General features: G+C 38.1%; 1 protein-coding gene across 1 annotated transcript in view; it reads left to right on the top strand.

The window, feature by feature from the left end:
- Positions 1–20,380, top strand: part of NGFR (nerve growth factor receptor) — a 60,419-nt gene extending 40,039 nt beyond the window's left edge. The window contains exons 3-6 of the mRNA XM_075177201.1: positions 1,758–2,117; positions 10,117–10,333; positions 12,552–12,700; positions 14,830–20,380. Of these exons, the coding sequence (XP_075033302.1) occupies positions 1,758–2,117; positions 10,117–10,333; positions 12,552–12,700; positions 14,830–15,128 (1,025 nt within the window). The 3' untranslated portion in view covers positions 15,129–20,380. The remainder of the gene's footprint in view (positions 1–1,757; positions 2,118–10,116; positions 10,334–12,551; positions 12,701–14,829) is intronic.
- The last annotated feature ends 5,644 nt before the right edge of the window (positions 20,381–26,024 follow it).

The following is a 26,024-nucleotide window of genomic DNA, read 5'->3' on the forward strand; positions in this document are numbered from 1 at the left end:
TTATAAATTATACCTATTTGTCGCGATGTTCTGCATAGGTTATACACTTGTGGTTGCATAGGCAATTGCCAGCTGTCCAGCAATCTTCCACACAGTATAAAATACAGCTTATTATACACATCCATATCAAGGCAATAAAATGTTATATATTACGTAGGGAAATACATTTTTACAGTCATCAACTGTGTATCCTTGGACATTTATTTAATAATTTTGAGAGATGTTTATTGAAATTTTGCTTCTAAGAAATATTGTATATATTCACTTTATTTCTGCCTTGTGATCATTATCTAAGCTGCTTGGTCCTGCTTTGTGTACAGTATAATGACACTGTGAGTCATACATGAGTCAGGCTTGAAATAGCTATGGTTTGCCTGTTCTCCACTTGAGAAGGCCAAAGAGCTCTTTATTCTATGTGAGACTACACTAGAGCTCTATATATCATAAATATACTCACTGTCTCTTAATAATCATTAAGGTATGATTTCTGTCTTTTTTACATTTACATTTTTACATTTTACATTTAAATGTAGTTAACAATTTATTTCATTACAAAAGAATGCTTAACTTTATTGTTTTTATTCTAGTAATTACTATTTTTTTAATGTGTGCAATACCTTCTTTTAATTTACTAAAGTCACTGTTGCAATTGATTGTGAAATGTATTTAGTCAACTGCTAGACGTTTTCACATATAACATACCTATAGCTGCAGTCATACCTCAGTATAAAAGTTATATATCCTGGTTATAAAATGCAAAAATGTAAAAAAAAAATTATAGTTGTATCTATAACCATTGATTGGAAATATCTCTAACACATATGCTTTGATTGATCACAAGAGATAAGTGTCACAGGAGCGTCAACCCACACCAACAGTCAATTTGAATAATTATGGTCATTATAGCAGGTAGCACAAGACAGAGAGGAAAGGAGGCAGTTTTATAACTGATTTTCTCACGAATGGCATGTGTGTTAATAACTGAAGATTACAATTAGGCTTTTACTCAGGCAGCAGCATTAAATTATAATTCCATCCAGAACTGAAAATTCCATTTTGGGTAGAATACTAAGTAAAACCAGTTCTCAAATGGTTTCTTACCTGAGGTCCGGCTTTCACATGGCTGATTCCACCCCCAACGGTTGTTCTGTTTGCTCCTACTGGCAGAATATTGTCGGTGGACAACAAGTTGCCTGTCTGAAAATAGACTCGATTGGCAGAATTAATGAGAGTATATAGTAGATTTTACTGGACTCTCCCCAATCCTGTCATCCACTTTTTTTAAGGAGGCAGTGTGTTATCCACCAGTAGCGCACTGCTGATAGGAGCGCGATGGAACACGCTTGTTCAAGAAGCCGAGGACCTGCAGGTTGTTGAATGTTGGACGCTTGATAAGTAATCTTTTAAGACCAAGTTCTGCTTAGGATATTATCAAGACTACAAGGCAGTAATGCTTTAGCTGTTACTCCTGTAGATTATCCCATGGAACACATACAAAGTAACTTACTGCACAGGAAGGGCTTAAGTTTTCATTAGATATTGTCAGACATCATGGATCAAGGAAACTCTGATCTGAAAGTGATTACAATAGGAACTAACATTTTTGCTTCATATACCTAAAAAGCCAAAGTCACTAGAGTCATTTGACTTCCACAGCACATTTAATCCTTGTGAACATGTTATCACCAGAGAACTTAGATTATACATATGGTTTTTATGGTACAGTGCTGACTCTGTCTTTCTCTCTTCCTTCCCAGGTGTAACCTATTCAGACATTACCAGTTACAGCGAAGCCTGTAAAGCGTGTACTGAGTGTGATGGCAACAAACGTATGATCGCACCCTGTGTGGAAACTGATGATGCCGTTTGTGCTTGTGCCTATGGATTCTACCAAAATGAGGAGAATGGGGAGTGTAATCGATGCAGGACATGCCCCATTGGAAATGGTATGATCCTATCCTGTTCTATGAACCAGGACACAGTGTGTGAAAAATGCCCTGACTGGACCTATTCAAATGTGGACAACAACATGGACCCCTGTCTACCATGCACTATCTGCGAGGATGACGAGATCATGGAAAAAGAGTGTACATTGATAACAGACACAGTGTGCTACAGTGAGTATAAATGGAAATATAGAAAGTTAGGAATCTAAGTTGTTGAAGAATGTCTATTCTCAGACACTCAAGCACCACATTATCAGCTGAGAGTTCTGGGAATTGTAGCCCAGTGTCAGTGAGAAATTGAGAGCTGAAATGGAGTCAGTATATGGGCCTACCAATGAACTAGGAACTAGTGACTTCAGTGAGCTGTGAGGCATGTAGTGCAGAACTGTTATAGTAGACCTATTACTGCAAATAACCAGTTTCTGAAAGAGGATCCATCAAACTAATACAATGAAGGCAGCCATGTTTTGGCGTTAAACCAGTATGCATGCTAGTGCAACTTATTCATTTACTAAGAACCAATGACATCACTGAGACATGTTTTAAGGTTCTCCAACTTGCAAAAAAGCAGGAAGTTTAATACCAAATTTTAAGAATTGATAAAAAAATATATTTAAAAATGTATTTTAAAATATCATTTTTGAACACTAAATGCTATTAAAAATCAAAATATTATAACAAATCTAAAACTTACATGATAAAAGACTTTCTGTAGGAGTCAGTAATAAAAGATTAGTGAATTGATTTATATGTGCTGAATGCCAGGAGATCTATTCTATTCCGGGCCCCGCAATGCTCATGGCACCTGGCAATAGGGCTTGATTATTTTGATCGCACCTCCTGAATAGTTCGTGTGAGGCAACTTGTACTGCATTGAATCACCCCCAATATATATACATTGTACTCTTTTTACATTTTACATCAATTTTGATAGCAGCCAATTAACCTACTAGTATGTTTTTGGAGTGTGGGAGGAAACCGGAGCACCAGGAGGAAACCCACGCAAACACAGGGAGAACATACAAACTCCACACAGATAAGGCCATGGTCGGGAATTGAACTCATGACCCCAGTGCTGTGAGGCAGAAGTGCTAACTGCTAAGCCACCGTGCTGTCCCTTTATCTCATATCTACCGTACAGGTTAACTGCTGTAATTTCTATATGAATAAATGTGCATGTTACCAGTAGACATTTTAAACAAGACTAGTATTTATGTTTATTCGTCTCTTAAACCAGTGAAATTGCCATATATGCCAATTTCAATGTTTATCTGCAAGTGCCTAGTAATGCAGGGGTTTATTTAAGCTGTAAAAACCATTTTACTGGTGTGCATAATTCGTAAGGATAATTTCCTTTTTTTAAGTCTGCTTAAGACTTTGAAAAGGTTTTTGCATTGCAAGAAAGGCTGAATATTCATTACATTATAGGAGTCACAGTAGCTTCTCCACACATCCAAATCCTAAGTTGCTCTAAATTGTGAAAAAAAATCATTAAATATGAAGAGATCTTGGCTTTGTGTTTACAGATCTTGATCCAGGTCTTATTCCCAAACCGCAAAGAAATACAAACTAAAACTATTTGGGACGCTGTGTATATAAAACAAACACTGACTGTTCCAAAGATCACTAGACAGATTATTGGCAATACTGAAGGAAGGTATAGTAAGATACAGTTAAATTGAGAGGCCAGGAAAAATATAACTCATTCATTGTAATAATAGAGAGATTTTGCTTTTGATAATGAAATACACATGCTTTGCAAAGCATCACCTGAAAGCACTGCCTAATGTCATATTTGGACAATCCCTCCTATTTATTTAATCTTTTTCTTATCCCTCCAAACCTAGTTGACTCTTTTTGTCTGAAATAAAACAGGAAGATAAAGGGACATTAGAGCAGTTTTTACATAGTTGCAGTCCCTACTTTTCAGGGACTATCTCAGGTTTTAAAGATTTGTCCATGACAATTATTGTCTGTGAAACATCCATATTTTTCAGTACTGATCAGTTGCACAGTGTGACTCCACTTATGTATTGATTGCAAATATCACTATCTATTATTTATTCTCTGAGCCATATACATTTGTATTTCAAATGCTCAGCTCATAAGCTCAAAGACATACGGCTATTGTAAATCTGAAAAAATGCCCAAAGTAGGCCAGAATGTGCTGGTATGACATTTCGGCACTTCTTCCCACTTATTTTCTGCATTTATATGGTTGGTTCGATCCCCATGTTGAGCGATATATTTTATTCATTTTAAATTGTTTACATAATTCCAAACTGCATCTAATTACATGTTCACATATGTAGCAATAGCAAAGTTACTAAATTGTATAGCCCGAGGGTGCAACCCACACATCTTGCCTTCATACAGTGACCCGCGATTGTCAGGAAGGCTGGGACAGTGGCGGGATGATGTCAAACTGTGAATGCGCAGTTTCTCGGGACAGGCTGCGGAGGTCACGGTGCCAGGAGCAAGCAGCAGTGGCTTACTGAAAGCACTCTGCTCTCCAAGATGCCAGTGCTGGCCCCTGTGCTCACTCATGTGTGAGAAACTCTGTGTGGTGTGATCCTAAAACCATAAATAGTAAGTGCCTCACTGTACTGTATACACCACAGCTATGTACACTGTGCATCTGCTTCATAAGACTCCATTTATTTCAGTCTGTACACACACCCTGCACATTTTGAGTTTAACTAATGACTTTATAGTCATTTAATAGATGGTTATGTTTTGTTTGATGAAATATTAAATCTTGTGACACTAATAACCAATACAGGGGTTTTATGACATAGGTATCCCCTAGAAGTACATTTCCAAGCTAGTAATCCATCCCCTTACCTACCCAGTTATCATTACCTAGGCATTTGAATTCTCAGATGCATGTAAATAAATAAAGTGTGGCTAGCCTTGCATTGTTTAATGTCTTATATAATGCTTATAGTGTGTGTTAAAATGCATCTAAAATGAATTTCACGGTATCAAAATCCATAGAGCTTCCCAGGCTCCAGCCACTCAGTTCAGTTTTCATACAGGCACTTCCCACTCCTGCTAAAGGTTAAATATAGTCTCAGGTTTTTAGGAATAACAATGGGTGGACTAAATTAGCCATGTGGTTCTTATCTGCTGTCAGATTCTCTGTTTCTATGAATTGGAAAGCCATCAGCTGATCCTTCATTCCAAAGATCATCACTTAGCAGCCATAGAATTAGGAACGGCATTCAATCCTTCCTATAGGGCTTATCTGTAAGATCCTGAATTTAAAACGACTGTCATCTGCACATGCACATACTTAACAGTTTTAAGTTACCTTCCCAAAATTAAATCTGCACCTATTATATGTTGATTATTTTGGATCTTTATCAGTATAGCTTCTAGACTTAAATTACATGGACTAATGGGGAACTTCTGGTTTAGTCTTCAAAGGGGAGAAAGCCCTTTGATTCTTTGTATAAAAAACCTTTTACCATCTTATGAATATTTCTGAAATTCCATACCTCAATAATGCTTCAACCAAAAAAGTATGGTGCACTCGGTTGTCTTTGGTTTGATATAGCCTACAAAATACAGCACATGTTCATCATATTAGAATGAATGCGTCCTCTATATTTTTATCGACACATGATTGGTGTAGACGGATCTTCTGACTTTCTGCTACTGCACTAAGCCTTAAAAACATTATCTTTTTTGGCTATGAGGACTATTGTTGCAGTTTATTGTAAAGTGGTTATACACTACTACAAGATCTGGTATTACTATCTCAGAAAACACTATAAGACTCCGAAATATTCCCATCTAATCTCTTTATTACTAATAATTTAATTCTAGTCTAGTCGATTTCAGTTTTATGCTTGAACAATTTCTCATAAAAGGCTCTTAATATATTCCCTTTTTACAGTTTCCACCTTCACTTACAAAGGTTGATAGGCATTTTCTACTGGCGTTCTTTTCACGGTCTTCAAAAGGGTCATGAACTACGTAACCCAAGTTATCTCACAGATTATCTGCTGCTAATGAAGCCAAGCTGTGATATCGAAGCTTCTTCATTTTGCATTTTGTTGTAACTGAAGTTATAATATTAATGTCTACACTCTCACCAATATCACCTCAGGATACAATTTACTGAGTTTAAGCCTGAGGCTAAGTCATTGCATATAATGTGTCATTTATTTCCTACGCATCTTGGACATGAAAATATTTTTCATTTCTAACTTCATATCTCACCACTTAGATATAGTATTATACATGCAATGCATAGTTCTCTTATCAGTATTAAAGAACTGTGTAAGAAATGTCCGTATCAGACAACACTGCCACATATAATTTTCTGGTGCATGTACCGCATAAAATAGCATCACATAACTGTAATCATATTACAATCATTGCATGGTATGGATACCCTACAGGGATAAGTTTAAATGTAAAAGCCAAGGTCTAGTTTTTGACATCCTATCAGTGGGCCTGATTCATTAAGGAACTTAGGCAAGAAATTTAGTAAGTTTTCTTACTTAAGTTTTCTGGACAAAACCATGTTACAATGCAAGGGGTGCAAATTAGTTTATTATTTTGCACATAAGTTAAATACTGTCTGTTTTTTCCCGTAGAACACAAATACTTGAAAGCTTATTTGTACAATGAAATTTAAAGTTGATATTTGTGTGCTACCTTAAAAAACAGCCAGTATTTAACTTATGTGCAAAATAATAAACTAATTTTGTGCCCCTTGCATTGTAACATGGTTTTGTCCAGAAAACATAAGTAAGAAATCTTACTAAATTTCTTGCCTAATGAATCTAACCCAGTGTGGCTAAGCCATTTAGCATTATGCTATGTGCTACAGTGCTCTCATGGATGAATATAATTAAAAATGTCTATAAGAACATCCTGGCTATATGTTTCTTAAAATGTCATATTTTAAATTGGTATATGTCTTCAATACTAACAATACAGTTAAAATGCCCCTCGTTACAATTACTCTGTAATGAAAAAACGATGGATTCGCCAATGAAAATAATTCCTTACTTCCTGCTATTGTTTTAGGTGCATAAATTTTAGTAATACCAGTAGTATACCCCAGTCTTCAATAATATTAATAACACCCACTATCAACTGTTAGATCACACCAATAACGCCATCATTACTCAAGGCCAAAAGACCAATATAATGGACCTGATGTCCACTCTTTCTTACCACATAAGACAACAGCATTACTTCATAACCTAGGGCCTGATTCATTAAGGATCTTAACTTGAGAAACTTCTTATTTCAGTCTCCTGGACAAAACCATGTTACAATGCAAGGGGTGCAAATAAGCATTTTGTTTTGCACATAAGTTAAATACTGACTGTTATATACATACAGAGTTAATTCATACAGACATATACAATAGCCTGCAAACACACATGCTTATTATCCTGTACAGATGCATGAACTCTAAGCCTTTACTCGCATATAGACTCATAATGGCATAACATCCATGCTAATAGATCAAACTAATGCTCTGGTCCTTCTGTCTGTGACTCATTGTTCTAATTACTCACAGTGACCTGATTGTGTGACACAACCAAGACAGGAAACAGCCTGTGGGCATCCTATACCACAACAGGGCCATCTCTGTGTTACACATCTCTACCCACAAGGCTCTGCAGGGGTAGTCATTTGCAGAGATATAGCCTGCAGGCGTCTCGTAAAGATTTGTTGAATTCTACAGCAATCTACAAAATATTTTAAAAAAAGAGTATATAAGAACAGTGTCCTCCCTGCGGCCATTTTGTGTGTGCCTCCGCTACAGTTTTGATAATGAATGGATTCCCTTCCCTAACAGTATCCTGCCATCTCTAATGGCTCATCTAACATCTTTTCAATCGCAGCATGACATAGGGATCTACTGATTCGTCAGTGTTTTCCTGACTGCATACCCTATGAGAGATGTCACTGCACACCGGTCAATGCTGCGTAATGTCTTCTGATATGGCTGATGAACTAAAATCGGACTCAAGTAGTTAATCACATCTTTAGGACCACCACATCCAGTCCCAGTGTCCACAGCACACAAGTATATGGCCAGCATAACAGACCCATGCTGTTGTATACAGTCCCCTGCCAGCAAAACCCTTTGTCGCTGCCATAAAATGACACCACTGGCTCAACACACCTAAATAAAGCGTAAATCATCAGAGAGAGAATGTGGGACAATTCATGGTCTGTAGTCTTGTACTAAAACATTTTCTGAGCGTACATGTGTCACAGTAAACCTGAATTGTTAAAATATCAATAAATGTTACGTTACAAATTTATTAGGAAGCTAATAAAGCTCACCGAGACCTATGCCATACCAACCAGGTGTATTACATGAACATTAAAGAGCACATAGTAAGCGTGGTCCTTTCTGGTGGTATAATTAAAAGAAAAAGTATAGAATTGTATAATCATGAACTATTTTGAAAATGCTCACAATGTATGAGAAAACTACTGCGCCCTACCTCAAGATATAAACCAAAATATTGTGTTACAGCAAACTTTCAGAACAAAGCGACCAATAAAATGCCTAAAAACTGATGGTAAATAAAAACAATCATACAGTTGTAAGATGAGTAGGAGGATGACTAGCGATAAAATGCCTTATTGTCAGGAGAAGACCCGTTTTCATCAGCAATAGGGCTTTTCACCCTTTGATAAATATGCACCTAAATAATTCTGTTAACACATAGAAAATCTTTGTGTAAGTGCCTTTGGTATTCTAGGAACACATTCTTGCTACTGTATTGCATTAATACATTTTAAGGGGGGAATTAAATTGAGCGCATTGTTCGTGAGAATACCGTTGCGAGCAAAAATCAGCATTGACATTTCCGTACTAACAGTAGTAAATACGCACTATTACCGTAGTGGGCCGCGTTATTCATACGAACAACGCAGTCAATTGAATTGCCACCTAAAAATTACGTTTCATGAAAGTTAGCTCTACTTTTATGTTTTACTCTCCACTCCACCAGCACACTTTAGCTGGTTAAGCCATATCGACATTTTACATTTCACCGAAGGCATGTCCCAATTTACTAACTTCCACCTCTATTCGTCATTTTGTATAACAAATCTAATTGCCAACTGCAAAAAAATAGCAACAAACTATCTCTTAAAAACTTGTTATCATGGAAAGAAGCATGATTTTATATTGGCTCTTATAGCACCAGTAAATTTCTTTTCATCCCGATTTATAAATATTTATTGCATAGTTGCCTATTCTCCCGGAATGTTCGGGAGACTCCCGAATTTTTTGGGAGTTCTCCCGGACTCCCGAGAGAGTAGGCAAAAATCCCAGATCCAGCATCTCCCCGTTGCTTTAAATTGTGGGGGCGGGGCTAACCGCGCCTAACGGGGCATCACGCGTGCCCACGCCCCCTCGACAGACCCCCTCCCGGATGGCTGGTGTCAAAAGTAGGTAAGTATCATTTATTGCCATGGCAGCTTAGTTACTTATTACCTTGTTCTCAAGGGGGAGGGGGGGGGGGGGGGGGGGGACAAAGCCCTAATCATTTCAAATGATGTACTAAACAAATTAATCAATAATTTTTTTCCAGTGGCTTCATTCAGTGCTTGAAATGCCGCTATACTTGGTAAATAGTCTCTCTGATGCAAAATAATGAATTCTATTACCAGCAATAAAGATCTTATTATTACCAGAACCCCCCTTAATACATGGCAAAGACAAAACAGGCGCTATGGCAAGACGGCTTTTTCACCCTTTGATAAATAGGCCTCTATATGTGTTACACGCACCTTATAAGACAGAAAATTGTCACTAAAATATTTTTCACAAGCTGGCAGCCAGCCTTTCTCTTGCTTAAGGCAAAGCATCAAGAAAGGGTACAAAAGCAGATTTAGTATCAAAAATATGTTCAAGGATTGGCTGCCAATTATTTGCTTTGCTCAAGGCAAAATTTTAAATAATGGGTGCATGCAGATATATTAACCAAATGGGGGAGAAAAGCAACATTAGAGAAAGCATAAAATCCAGCACGTAAAATACCTAATAAGCTATTCTCACATAAATCCAGTTATACCAGAAAAGTCAATAACCTACAATTGTAAATCAATATAAAAGTAAATTGCAAGTGATGTGTAAATAAAACATTGTTTTATTTTTCCCTCCTTTTTTTCTTCTTAGACCCAAATCCTCGCTTTACATCAGTGACTCCTTTCCTGCTTGGCGGAGACACAACAATTCAGGACAGCACTGTGACGGATCCAGACTTGAGCGGCACTACTTCCGGGGGTTCCAAACCTATCCATCCACGCGGGGCAGCTGAGAACCTCATCCCTGTCTACTGCTCTATTCTGGCAGCCGTTATTGCCGGACTTGTCGCATTTATAGTCTTTAAACGGTGAGCTCTCCTGGAAGTGTGTGGCTGCTACAGGAGCACATCTGTCATGGGGAGATAATAGTGATGGCTGGGTCACGATCATTCTTTATTAGTTTGTTGTGGTGGAATGGTTTCTTATGAATCTGCTGTCACTGAGCCGCCTGGCACTATAGGACCTCTATTGCTTCCAGGCAATTACATCGGCCAATATAGAAGCCACAAGCGCTTATATTGAAAGCACTGGGGCAGTAAAGCTTTGTTTGTGCTGGAGCCCGTTGGAGGGGGCAGTATAATATTACTCCTACTGTACCATCTAGACAGAGGAGGGCAGGCAAATTTTAGCCTGGGGGACAAGACTCGACTCAGCAGCTTATTAAAGTAAAAAAACGCAGACGGCCCAGTGACCCAGCCCAAGGTAGCCCATTATGGGACCGGCCCGAGGGGCAGATCCCCCCCAGTCCAGCCTGCCCCTGCACCCAGACCACACTCGGAGGAGTGAACAGCATCCTGGCAGGTCTCCTAGTCCTGAGTGCCAGTACACTGTTAATGGCTATCACTGTCCCTGGCAACAGTAAGAGAGACAGTCAGTACTTGGGTGGCACTGGGCTAATTTATTTATGGCATTAACATTAGTGCTGATAAATCTGCAGTGCCTAGTCTGCCCGCAGCCTTTTACTAAATCAATTTTGCATTGAAACCACACCAAATATTTAGCATGGACAGTGCCGATCGTATATGATATAAATATTTTGTCAGCACTGCCCAGATTGTCCCCCAGCAATTTATAAAAATCAAATCTGCATTAACACCATCCATATTATATATTCATATTGTCAGTGCAGGTTTAGTTTATAGATTACTAGGGACAGCCCAGGCAGTGCTTATGTAAATGGTGGGTATGTTGGCAATCTAGGCAACAGTCTGATTAAACCTGGGGCAGTTCTCGTTGGAGTGGGTTTGGGCAAAACAGGGACTCTGTTAAATTGTTGGCAAGTATGAAATTACCAGAGGTTCCTGGTAGGCCTCGGTAGCATGTTTGAGACAAGGAAAACAGGAGAAAAATATATTTTGATTACCTTCAATACAGATAAGCTACTAAAAAAGATCAACTAATGTCTGTGTAATGGAAGTTCTATGTCAGCACAAAGCAGTGTCATACTTTAAACATTGGCTCAAAAGGGATGGCATGTTACTATCATTATTAGGTATGGGAAGAAGGGAATGGGAGAGGTCGCACTAATTGACTGTAAGTGAAAAATACCCTCTTATAGGAAAATTTCCGATAAATTATATACTAAATATTATACCTCAATGAGGGGTGCATCAAAACCCATAATATTAAGTTTGAAAGGAAGAAAAAAGGGGGGTTATTTGGAGAACGATGCACTAATCACTCTAGAATACTGGGATATTACATTATGTTGAAAAGTTCAGAGATTCCTATATAAAACTTAACCTTTATTATATTGTTAAAATATCAAATAAGATAACAGCAAAATATAACCAAATAATTAAAAATGAAAATGAATTGTGTATAAAAGCTGACTACACCCAATTAGTCTCTATATCACTTGTTAGCTGGGAACAAAAAAGATTATATTAGTGAATATAGCCAGACTCCATATTGACTATATCAAAATCTCACTGCATGTAAGCATTCCCTTCGAAAAGTGTATACTTTTTGCAGTGAGAAAGCTAATTGTCAGGGACTACACCCAATATTATATGTCCCAGTTATTCTAAGAATTGCAGTCCTTGATTTTATTCTAAACTAATTATCTTATTTGATATTTTAACAATATAATAAAGGTTTATATAGGAATCTCTGAACTTTTCAACATAATGTAATGTCCCAGTATTCTAGAGTGATTAGTGGATCGTTCTCCGAATAACCCCACTTTTTTCTTCATATCACTATCATTACCAGGAATCCTGTTCTCTTTTCTGTGGATTTTATTTGCATATTGTTCCTGGGTTGTATACCCTTTTACTGCTCCCATTGCTTAACCAAATATGTCTAAAAAAAAATTCTTGGTAAGATTTTAAAATATGTATGTACAGAAAATGAGTCCTTACAGCTTGAGTTATTGGTGACTAAACATAAGCATATATTCTTAGAGTGTTCGTTTTTGTCTGTTCACATTGGAGGCAGCCATTTTGTGGGCTGATCAATATTCATGGAAATGAAGCCAATCAGTTCATGTATATGATAATTTACTCATAATGTATGTCTCCACAGGTGGAACAGCTGTAAACAGAACAAGCAGGGGGGTAACAGCCATCCTGTCAACCAGACCCCGTCCCCTGAGGGGGAGAAGCTGCACAGTGACAGTGGCATTTCTGTCAATAGTGACAGCACAGCCGAGCAGCCAACGGGACACATGCAAGGTATGGAAGAGCTTTCAGGACACTGGTGGTTAAAGCTTACTTGTAGGTCACTCCCCCCTCCTCAAAATCATGGAAGGCCTGTCTCCAATAGCCCAATTGTGTCAGTAGAAAATACACATTTAATGCATTTAGTTGCGTGTAAGCAAGTCTTATACGTTTTTAATGAATTTCACATAATAAGTTCAACGTGATTATTCCCGCATTCGTTTTGATGAAGCTTGAGAACCTTTCCTGCTAAATTCAGCCGTGCATCAGCAATATATCATTCTTTATATGCTATGAGCCAGCCCAAGAAACACAGCAAGTGAGGACTTGTTTCATGTGCTGTAACACTTTTTAAACCTGTCTGAATTTATAATATACTTTTGCCTGTAGGTGTACAAGACATTTCATATACTGATTTTATGCCAACATTTTATGTCTTACCCTAGAGATGCAGAGCATATAACATCTTTGTTATGTTTACTACACTACAGTACAGTATTGTAGTTTTCTTGGGATATGGGGGGTTAAACAACGTCAAGTTTTAAAATGTGGGGAGGGGGGGAGCAGAAATAAGCTAAGTCCCAGAAAATTTTCTTTGATCAACACATCATGTGTTTTCTTTTTAATTTACATAACAATATGAGCATATACTAGTTTAGCCAGGAACATCACGTTTTTTCAACTAAAAATATTAAAGGGATAGCCTTTTTTGAGACAAACCCCCCTTTATTGAGTACACCCCTATGGTTCACCGGTAGGAGATCCTTCCCTGGGGTCCCACTTCATGGGAGATTAGAACTGCATATTGCAGGACATGTAAATTAAATACAGCACTTCATTGGATTAGAGCTGGATGTCCAACCAACAGCCACACAGCTCCCACCCTAACAGATTAAATGCATCTGCCTTCAAACATGTCTCCAATTCTCAAGAAACTCTCTCTTGATCCTTTCTCTCACTCCATCTACTAACCCATTTCTCTGCTCCCCTTTGCTTTCAAAATTCTTGAACCTTGACCTTTTGACCCACTTTCTTTCCTCCCACTCTCTTATTGATCTTCTGTAGTCTGGCATCTGCCCTCTTCATTCTACCGAAACTGCCCTCACCAATGTGACAAGTCAAATGGCCACTTCTCCCGTCTCATACACCTTGACCTCTCAGCCACTTTGACACTGTCGATCAAGCACTTCTCCTTGACACCATTCACTCCATTGGCCTTTGTGACACAGTCCTCTCCCGGTTTGCCTCCTACTTTTCAGGTCGCACCTGCAGTGCTGTTATCCTGTATACTACTACCACTTGCATGATTTTAGCAGGCAGAGCTGTAGTCACCACCCTCCCCTGTGTATTTTGCAGTGCATGGTAAAGACACTTGCTTTAAGTGAGGTGCATAGACAGCTACTTGGCCTGTTTCAACCAGTAGAAGCGAAAAAGTGCATCACAGTAAAGTAAAACATTGGATTTAATCTTAATCTTTCATTTTGTAAAGTATACTAAACATTACAGATCTGATTAGTTGCTATGAACACTTCTTCTCTGTGCACTAATTTAAAAAAAATGTCCCCCCATGGACCTGACACTGGTAAAGGGGAACGGCCAAGAAACTTAGGGTACGTGAATTTCCCAAGCGTTCCCTTGTGATACGGCCTTGTTTAAGGTACCACCAATACGTCACACAAATAAAACAAAATTTGAAACTTGAGTAACCAATGCATTACCCTGCTGTAACAATGTTTGTTATAGTATATACATAATTGTCTAAACATTTGTCTTATGGAGAGATTCCTGTACTGTCAAAAGTGTCACAGTGAAAAAAAGAAGATTCAGGGCACTAACTGGCTAACACAAAACTTTATTCATTTATTTATTATAATAACATTGTTTTTGTGAAGTGCCATTGTTTACATAAGTTTCAAATTTTGTTAAAGGCGCTCAAGGGTTTATCCAGTATCATCAGGACAGTGTTCATATTGTTGTGAAACCACGTATACCCCAATTGTACATAAGAATATAAACTTTATTTTTTCACTGTTACACAGTTAACGCTCTTTACCAATGAGCCAACACATTCTATATAGCAGTAGATAGAGCTGTATACATCACAAAATAGTTTTGTGTGTAATATTGTCTACTCCTCTCTCCAGGTAAAAATGATCTTCATTTGTACAACAACCTGTCACCACATAAACAAGAAGAGGTGGAAAAACTTCTCAGTGGTTCTTTGGAGCAGACTTGGAAGTGTCTGGCTGGAGAACTTGGCTACCAAGATGAACTCATTGACTCTTTTACTAGAGAGGAGTGCCCGGTACGAGCACTACTTTCTGATTGGTCCAACAAGGACAGTGCCACCACCGATGCTCTGTATACAGCTCTTCGCAAAATCCAGAGGGAGGACATCGCCCAGAGCTTGTACAGCGACTCTACTGCTACCTCACCAGTGTAATCAAGGTGTAGTGGGACAGAAGGAAGATGTTTCGTGTTGAAATAAGTCAACAGAGCAACTCGCTTGAGATGTGAAGGAAAGTTTGACCCTCACCCCTGAAATCCCCAAACCTCTCCCTTTTACCCAGTATTAACGGACAATCCATCTGCACTGAAGCATTATTTTCAGTATTGTGGTGTGTAATCTTCTCTATGGACCTCTCATGTCCTGTATCTCCAGGTTTCTCACTGTGATGGACCATAAGACTTTAAAATAAGGAATCGCGAACTGTGGATGTTCAGACATTGTTTTGAGAATTGAAAGGTGCACCCACCTCCCTCTTTATTCAGTCTTTTTTTTTTAATCTTCTAGATTTTCCTGTTGTTTTATAGGCCTTGACTGGTGACACCCATAACCCAAGTGACTGACGTCCTGTAGTAGGATCTAAGGGAATTTGTTGACTGTTGACGCAGTAACATGGTATTGTGGCATGATAATCACCATGTTCGAAATGTTGTGTCTCACACGCACAGAACCATATTCAACCCAAAGATTGTGTCCTAAATCTAGATTGTTTTAACTATACATTCACTCTGACACAAACACTTGCTACACACAGTGGAGAAAGACGTTTTGTGGGCTGAGCCAATATGCAGGAGAATGTCGCCAAGGACCTAGGAACTGATGACATCACTGAGACATAATTCACTTTGTGCCTCATGTCTAATTCCTAGTGAAATGACAGGCTGTATTATCTGTCTCCACTATGTGTATCTAATGGGTACATTTTAATATTTTATTATGTATTTAGCAGAGCTTGAATTTGTGTCACACATTGAGAAACAACATCATGGGGTAAATGTATCAAGCTGAGATTTTTACGGCGGTTTTGAAAAACCAATCAGATTCTAGCTATCATTTATTTAGTACATTCTACAGAATGATATCTAGAATCTGATTGGTTGCTATAGACAACATCTCCACTCCACCCGCCGGAAAACTCTCAGCTTGATACATTTACCCCCATGTCTTCATTGGCTTCCACACACTTTTAGATAATGACAAACATGCATCCACGGCGTGCATTTTCCATGCAAAGCAAAAACCATAAAACTGACAACGTTGTGTCACATACTCAGTAATGACATCATATGTTCACTAGATGTGCCATGCATCGAACTTCTGGCTAGGCCTGTGGATGCGCACTGAACCATCAATACTTTGTCAATTAATAATAGTAGCGTAGCGTTATAGTTAAACGCATACACATTTTATGTGGACCAATATATATGTTTTTTAGATGTCAAATTCAAAGCATTTCAACCACAAGTACATCCAATGATTAATAGGTAAATCCAATATTTGATACAGTCTACACAGAGCCAACTTGTTTCACTGCCAAGCATTAAAATTTATATACCGCCATGACTTTTGTCAAGCTCAGAGACAATCACCTAGAACAAGAGCTGGTACCAATAAGACAATATACAGTCTAAGTTTACATTAACAGTAATATGCAGCACCAATGTACCAACGCACGTTTTAAGTTAATACAGAGCACCTCAGCGGCAGGGTATTTATAGTCTTGGAGACACATGCAGCAATTTTGCATACACACAGAAATTAATAACTTAATATTAACAACATTGTGCAAGGTGCAAATGGACTGTAACCTGTTGCAACTAACTATGATATCATACAGCTGTCATTTTCTGTCACAATTTAAAAACTGAAAGCGAACATCCAATTGTTTTCTAAGAGTTACAGCACATACACTTTGCACCATGTCATTAAATAAGCTCATAGGCTTCGGAGTACAGCCCAGTGATCATGCTGTCAAGTATAGTAGGATTCATTATACTTTTACAGTGCACAAATTAAACCTCCAATATTCAGGTTATCAATTCACTAGAAATGGGTGACATAACTGACATACTCATTGCTCGGTGATGGTACCTAGTTCCTATTGATTAAAAGGCAGAATAATTCTTCAACCTACAATATGGCTGCCTCCAGGTAGGTAGGTGACAAGTACACTATATGTAAAATAAATGTGTAGAGGTGAATGACACCCCTGCTGTATTATAATGTGCATGAATAGTACAATAATGCTTGCAAGATATAGTTTGGCATATAGGGATGTGTACATGTATGAGGAAGTCTTTTAAAACACAGAAATGAAGCAAATGTGTCTCCATGTTTTGTAGCCTATGGTTGCCAAGGGTTACAGGCATGTGGTTATTTTTGTTGATTATCAGCTCAAAGTTCTCTTGCAAGCTTCTCCAATGGTAATACACTACATGAACACGTATATACTCAATGTTATCTGTGCACATTTGATGCACAATTACCAAAAAAATGCTGCTGTCCGAGAATAACTCAGTGCGTGATTTTATGAGATGCATTTGCTGCTTCTAGTCACGTATGCAGCCATGTATGCAAATTACAGCCTGGTTCTAGTAGTAGGTCTGTAGGCAGCCATCTGATATACTTCCGGCCTGTGACATACTCAGGGATAAAATGGACAGACATAGCGTGATCTATACAGAGAACTGACCAGATACTAGTGAGCAATATTACATAGATATAACAGGGTAATATTCCTATCGCTGTATAAACCGTTAATCAAACAGAACCCTCTACAGGTGTAGAAGACACTATGGTACATTAATAAAAACTGGTGCACATCAAAAAAGGCAGTTGCCCATAGCAGCCAATCAAACATTAGCTTTCATTTCTAAATTGCCTTCGAAAAATGGCAGTTAGAATTCGATTGGTTGTTATGGACAGCACCACCTATTTCTGTGCACCCATCTTTATAATCACCTCTATATGTGTATTATCACATGTCATTCGTCTGGTGTCTCATCACATCAACTTAAGAGAAATTGAATTTCTGTTTCAGTTTTTTGGAGTTGGTAACACTTCCTGCGGATTAAAAAGTGAATAAGAACAATACATAATGCAGCTACTATCAGGGCATATACCGCCTGTAGCACTAAACAAAATGATATAAGGAATTGTAAAGTGATAATGTATCTTATGGGAAGAGTCATTCATTCGGCCGGAACAACCTCATCTGTGTCGCATGTGGCCAAATTGTCCGATTCTGTTGTCTGTTAGTGGGGCAGAACAGCAAGGTCACATGGGACCCAAATAAGGGGATGCACCAAATAATTATCACATTGGCACTTTATCGCCGTTTTCTGCAAATCTGAAGAATGGGTTTTGATCAGGACTATTTGTCATTTTGTACCCACATATGAAGCAATCATTAGACAATTTAATTCCCAATTCCCATCTCACCTAGGTTAGAGGCTGTGTTGGGGGGATTAGTGGATTTTACTAATGCGTGAGCTCTCCATTAATGCATTAACTTCCCTCTTACATTCCTCTCTAATGCAAATTCCCCACCTCTGTTTATTCTGCTGTATGTAAAATATTGCAGTTCTCCTTATGTTTGCAAATTTTGTTTGAACCTTCCCTAAAGATCACTTCCCTAGCTAACATCCATGTATAGGGTTAGAAACGATAGAACACAAGGTAAAATTCATCCCATCCTCACTGGATGCCAATAAAAATAGTTATCGATCAAATATAGTTATACAAATTTTTAACATATTTGGGACAAATCCGATACCAGGGAGCACATCCAAAGTTTAGACCTAGGCAAATGGCTTCGCTTTCTGCCATTAAACTGGCCTGTGAGGTTAGGAAAGGAAACAGAGGAAGGGAAAGACAGTTGGTATAGGCAGGTAACTGCAGAGATGTTTAAGAGAAAATTGCACAGTGCCCTTATCCATGTAATGAGCTGTCAGTTGTTTCATGTGCATTTGTGGAAGTGTGTGCAGCCTACTACTAGCATGACAGCTTAGTACATAGGAGACAGAAGGGTTGGATAGGCAATCTCCGGAAGTTAGCAATGTTGTATCATTGCACTGATGTCATTTACCTAAAAATTGCTGATGAACAGTGAGTGAGTGATCACATTTCCTCACCACTAGGGGTAGTGAGAAGGGAATGGAGTGAGTAAGTACAGAGCATTGGGGCCCGATCCTGCCCAGGGGACCTGGCCTCCTGTGTAGTGGGAGGAGCCACTAACCCAGTGTGGTCATGCTCTCTGGAAGAAGCCCCAAGAGGTTGCTGTACCGGGGCCCAAAATTCCTCTTGGTGGCCCTGCTCATCACTGACACTTCCTATTGTTACCTAGAATCCGTCTCCATACTACTATCCCTTTTCTCTTCTATTCTTTTATTGTCAGATGTGTATCCTTCATCAAGCCAGATATTTTGGGCAATACATACCTAAACACTGTGGATTAAATACTTGTAAAAGTACTGTGTTAAATGCCAGTTCATATGAGAAATCTGCACAAACAGTTCTACAAAAACTAAGATGGATAATGTCAAACAAAAGCCATATAACTGCTTTGTATAATCTTTCCTACTTATAATTAATACCCCTGACTTCTATGTCTCCTACTTAATCTATACAACCCTATATTTTCCAAAAGCAGTCCCCTGGTTCTCTTAACCATGCAGATTGTAAGGAAGTACCTGATTAATCACAGAACTAAGTTTTAAGAATACCTGTAAAGTAGTTTTGCAAGATATTAATAATTTGCACTGAAATACAAGAGCTTTAGGGCCGGAGTTTGAATCCTTTTGCTTTTTGTATTCTGTTGCAACTGATAATTAGGCGCTAGAAGAGTTGGGTTGCAAGTTCCCAAAGCTATTCAGCAAAGGTTTAGAAAGTTGTCTCAAATATTTTTAGCTTCTGGTGTAAACATTTGAAGTTCATTAAAATGAGCAAAGAAAAAAATTTGAATTGATCGATCTGCCTGATTCTGAAGTTACAAGTCAGCAGTATCAGCTAAAGCACTTAGCCAGAGGTCATAACCTTTCCCATCCAATCTGCAAGGTCAGAGGTCATGTGGCAGGGCCTAGTTACCATTATTTAAAATAAAAAAATAATGTGCCTTTATTTTACTATATATATATTGTTTTCTGTAACAAATCCTAATTGCAGCATTTTTGCTATTTTAAAAAAATAATTTTTTAGAGCACTTTTTATATAAATATATAAAAATGTTGGATTTTTTTGTTAATATTTTTGTTATTGTTCGGCCGTTTTCTGCGTTGATTTTGTTAAAACTGTAAATATTTGATGTTTTATTCTGTGATAAACCTGTACCCTCCCATTCCCCACCACCAACCCCATGTAAAATAATTTGACTGACAACTACAGTGAACATTATAATTATTACAGAATAACTGCATTGTGTGGTTCGTTATATTTAGGATCAATGTGATGCTTACTTGCTGTGTGATTTGATTTTGATCCATTTTGTTTGTGTGTGTGTGTATGTATGTGTGTGTGTGTGTACGTATGCTGGGCCGTGTATGTTCTTGCATACACGGTACACGGTAACGCACTGAAACGGGCGCGAAGGTAATCCGCAGTACCGCAATAATGCTGATTTTCCTTTGCGCTCCATAGGCTAGCAAAGTGAAATCTGCATTACTGCGGTACCGTATTACCTTTGGTAATGCGCACTCCACGCGTTACTGCGATCATTGAACCTAACTAAATATGCCCCAATATATGATTAACTACCTGGAGAGTCCCAATTTTTATGGAACAGTCCCACCTTTCTGGTGGTCAAATGGTGCATTGTACAATGTTTTGGTCTAATATACAATGCTATGACATGTACGGATGGGTATGTAGCCTAACATTCACCCATTTCACAATCAGAGATATTGTAAAGGAAAATGTTGGGGCACGACTAAGGGCATTGTAGCAGTCTCTCTGGAATTGAGCCTGCAGTAGTTCAGTGGTATAATAGACCATGGGTTCTATTTATCAAGACCCTGCTAAATTGAAGAAGTTCTATCTTCGGCTGCACAATTTAGCATTAAAATGTCACCGGGGCAGCTGGACGATGCTTAGCTCCCCAGCTATGCTGGGTGGCAGCAGTAATTGGACTACCGGTAGCCAGGTTAGTGCAGGGTTCTTCTGTGCAGGCATGTGCCAGAATGGCGCATGCTCACTGGAACAGAAAGTCTAGATTTGGATTTTCAAGTCATTAAAAAAAAAATTAATAAAGTTAAAAAATAAAAATTAGAAAAAAGCACAAAACTTTTTTTTTTTTATTTTGAAACAATGCTATATATTTTTTTAAAGCAAATTTACCAAATAGCATCTGCTTTTGGCAAGCTGAGATGGTGGTAGCAATTGGAGGACATAAATTTGCATAATCCCTAAATCTGGAGAAAACTCCAGTTTTCATCAGATATAGGGCTTTTCGCCTTTTATAAATATAATTCCATATTTCCTGGAAGGAGTTTTTGCAGCTGGCCACCCACACTCATCAGCACAATCGTGTTTCCAGTATAGGTGAATCCTTCTTTTTACCTTACTTTAGTTGTGATAATTTGTTAATGGTAAGATGCTGTATAAACAGAAATATAATAAAATGTGTATGGCGAGGGGGTATAAACCAGATACCACATGTAAATATAAGATTACTTTATTTAAATATAAGGAGTTACCTAAACTACTGCTGGCGGCAAACAAAATGGAAGCGTTTTACTGTCTTATATAATCTTCTAGACAAATCTGCTTGATTGCTATATAATCCTGTTGGCACCTTTACATGACAGGCATATAATCATGTGGGCACTCCATGTGGTATTAGTAAACTGTTAGGTTGGCATACCACCTTGTAGGCACTACTATGTGCTATATATTTATGTCAACCAGTAAATAGTTATATGAGCACTCAAGAATTTATTAAATGCTATTGGCTGTCTGCTGGCATGGCATGTAATCATGTGGGCACTGCTGGACCGATTAATAATCTTGTGCTCAATTTTGGGCAGTATATATTGCTATGGGCACTATTTTGGACTGGTAAGTGAGCACTACTGGATCAGTGAATATAATCATGTGGGCCCTTTGGCTTGGTTAATGAATGATGAATGGACAGTTAGCACTGGGACTGAAGATCATAGAAAGGTCGACTGCCAAAACTACCAACCGGCCTATATGGTCTTTATCCAGCTCTGCTGCTGGGGCCACTGCGGGTGGTATGTCTGAGCCACTGCTGGTATAATATTTGTGGTCTATTAAATTGAGGGACTTGGAGCCAGCCTTCCATTCACAAAGTAAATGGCCCCAGCCTGATTCCTGTTCTGAGACCCATTTTGTCTTAATGGGGTTCTATTGTTTAGTTTAGTGTCCCTTTAATAAATTATGTCTTGTGGCGTTCTAGCCGGTGATATGGCATGGAAATACCAATGGTCCCCAGCCCTCGGCAGTGCCACTTTGATTTTTAGATAATAGCCTTGGACAAAGGGTCATGGCACACAGAATGAATACATTTTAAGTACTTTAAACAGTAGTTAAATTATTTAAAGAGTTGGATGTGTTTTACGTAAAAAACACAAGCATAAAAGGTGCACTTACGTGTATATATGTGCTTGTCTTACACCAGGAGTAACAAAAGCATAGCGATGTAGCTTTATATTGTTAGTAGAAAATGCTAAACTCACATTACCCAATTTGTACACAATATAATACTGTAATGAATACTGTAAATAATACTGTAATACTGTAATGAAGTTATATACACTATAGAATAGTATTTGGACAGTGTTACTAACGAATACAAAAGTCACAGTTACCATATATACTACAGGTAAATGCAGACATAAATACAAAATAAATGTACAAATTAAATTCTAATAAACACAAACATCTGTTGTCTTCCACTTTAAAAACCAAATGGGAATCTCCTTACCTGACCTATCGCCATCATCATGAGCTGCAATTTTGCACCAGGGATCGAGCAGTCACTTCCTGACAGGTGCACATGTGCCTGTATCCAGGTTGCAGTTATGTGAACATACCCATATTGTACTCTCTTTAAGCTCGCTGCTCCCTTCCCAACCTGTTCTCCCGCTATAAGCGTAAGGAGTCGTAATCTGCATACAGATGGAAGCATATATTTTTTGTGTGCGCCAAATGTGTTAATGCGAGAGACGTGTCCACAGATGTGATTGGTCACATTGCACAGATCTGGTCATACAGACACCGGCAGTAAGATCTGATGACAATGAAAACATGTCCGCAAACCTGCGTATTCTGTATCAACTGATTATTACATAAATCGGCTCACTGTAACTGCACAAGTAGCCAGCTCTTGGATATTATACCAAGATATTAGATTAGCTGAGGAAGGAACGGATGGAGGAATTATATAAATAGAAGGGCTGAAAATAAATTAACTGGAGAGGAAGATGATGTAAGCAGTTTTATCAGTTGTTTAAATTATGCATCGCACAGCAGTTGTAGCATCCAAGTGACAGGAAGCAGGCAGAGCTAGCTACACAAAATATAGATTTAAAAGATCTGTCCCATTAACATAGCCACAAATATATCATCAACAGTTTCAAAAACCTAATTGGGTAGAACATTTCAGAGTATGGAACCTATGTATAATTATGCCCCTGATTGTGCTGATAAGGCTTTTTTCTATCACAACTTATCATGGCGGAAAAAAAATTGTCGCTGCTATTTAACATAAATGTTTAATCAGGGTAGCTGAGCGACACAAGGCTTCCCCAGCAATTCTGGGTCCAAGTGGTATGGGTTAACTTACCGATTCAGACGGGAAGAGCCATCTAGTGAAGGTTGATGACTGTTACCAGCGGCAGGGTTATTGAAAGCCCTAGCAGTGTTATCCCATGGTGGTAACCATTTAATGTATAGAGGGAAATGGAAAACAAAGCCTTGTTGCTGGCTTTTCACCCTTTGATGACTGCCCCTGTGTGTCTGTAATTTGAAAGGATATTATATATTATTATTGTGGATAGTACTTGTCAATTATACAGGCGCTGAAGATTAGCTGTGCAGTATTCTCACTAATGTTCTCTGCTTCTGTCTGATATTTTTTGCTGTTATTATTTCTGCAGACACACAGGGGGCTGATTCATTAAGGAAAGTAAGTAAAAAGAAGGGGTAAGTTTTCTGCTGGACAAACCATGGTACACTGCAAGAGGTGCAAATTAGTTTATTATTTTGCACATAAGTTAAATACTGGTTGTTTTTTCATGTAGCACACAAATACATGATAGCTTTATTTTTACCCTGAAATTTAAATTTGATCTAGGACATGTCCTACCCCTAACACAAATCTGCCATCATATTTTAAATTTAGCTTCCTCTCCAATGCAACATGGCTTTGTCAAGGTGCAAAGTTACTCCTATGTATTTCTTTGCTTTCCTTAATGAATCAAGACCACTGTGTCTTTGCGGTTGCTCAATGTAGACAATGAATACCCTGGAATGACAGGTGGGCATGTCAGAGTGACTCTTCCGTTATTAAGTGTGGCACAAATAAAATGAACACATACCATATAGATTCAAATAGGGCAATATCTGCTGAGTTGGCAAAATATTAAGAGCATTAAAACAATTAGGTAGCCCCAGAATGGTTCTCCTTTGGCAAAGGACACGTTCTTCTTTATTGTCTTTCCATGTGACAGAGGGGTTGGCTTCCTAACATCCTAATGAAGGGAGGGAGAGTTGGGAGGTACTGTATTCCATAAGGACACACCAATTAAGGCTTGAATTGCTCTGCATCCCACACACAACACATGAAGGAAGAGTTATAGTAGAGGATATGAAACACACACCTGCAAATCATCAGGCCACTTGTATGTGTGCTAACAACCACTTAATAGCCCCCTTGGCACACGTCAGGTGGGAAGCAGGGACTGTGAGAAATGTGAAGGAAACTATGTTAAAATGGTTTAATAAGTAGGAACATACTTTTATGGCATATATATATAAATCTATATGTTCATATTTAGTTAAATAAAGTATGTTTTATAGAGCTCCATGTGCAATATTTTTCCTGCACACAGTGCATATTTCAAGCACAGCAGTCCTCTACAAAGTATTCCATTAGGTCTTTAACATTTTACCAAGTGACCAGTTGTGTGTTTAAAGCCGCATTAGCACCTAAAGTCATGAGCATTTTCGTTTACCACTTTTAAATTGCTGCAGAAAGAGGTGTGTGAGCAGTAGGACCAATCTTTATTTCCGTTTTAATCTCACTTTATGATTGCACCTTATTTCAACATTGTTTTTTACAGTTTAGTGTTTTAACAATCAGAGCCTACATTGGTTTGTGTATTGTTTGTCTGATTACTTTTGATAATAAAATTGACTGGTTTTTTTAATGTAATTATTGATATATTTTTTATATATTTTCAGTCAGGGCTAAACCAAGAAGGATGTCTTTTTTTCTATTTTTAATAAATGCTTACAGTGTATCTTCTTCCCCCTGAAGCCACATTCAGGATTACGGAACATAAGTTATACCTCATTTTCCATATTATTATACATGGAGCTTTCTAACAGGATATGCCCATAGTTGTTTTGTAAAATCCCATTTAAGTAAATGGAGAGATATTTTAAGTGCAATTTAGGAGCTTGAAGCACTTTTGTTGAATGTTTTATTTTGCATTATTTTGACGATTGTGATCATGGTATTATTTGGTCCATGTGGATTAATTTGTACTATATCTGAATATGTGCATTATTATGCAACTTAAGATATAAACTTCTGGATATATTTGATTATTCTTATTAATTGTTATGTATATATCTGCAAATTTTAAGAGAACTTGTTATAACGTGGCCATGTGATGGCACAAACCAGCAAGAAGCTGCTTTATCCTCTGAATTTTTCCTTGTTCTTAAATAACCCCAAATAAGTATTTGGTTTGGGGAAAAAGGCCACTGGCAGATGAGTAATGTAATCACAAATAATGACCTACAAAATGATATAAACCCTTCTGTAATAATTAATCTTCGTGTCTACATTTTCAAACTCATTTTTTTATC

Source organism: Mixophyes fleayi, chromosome 6, assembly GCF_038048845.1.
Source record: "Mixophyes fleayi isolate aMixFle1 chromosome 6, aMixFle1.hap1, whole genome shotgun sequence".
NCBI classification, from domain to species: Eukaryota; Metazoa; Chordata; class Amphibia; order Anura; family Limnodynastidae; genus Mixophyes; species Mixophyes fleayi.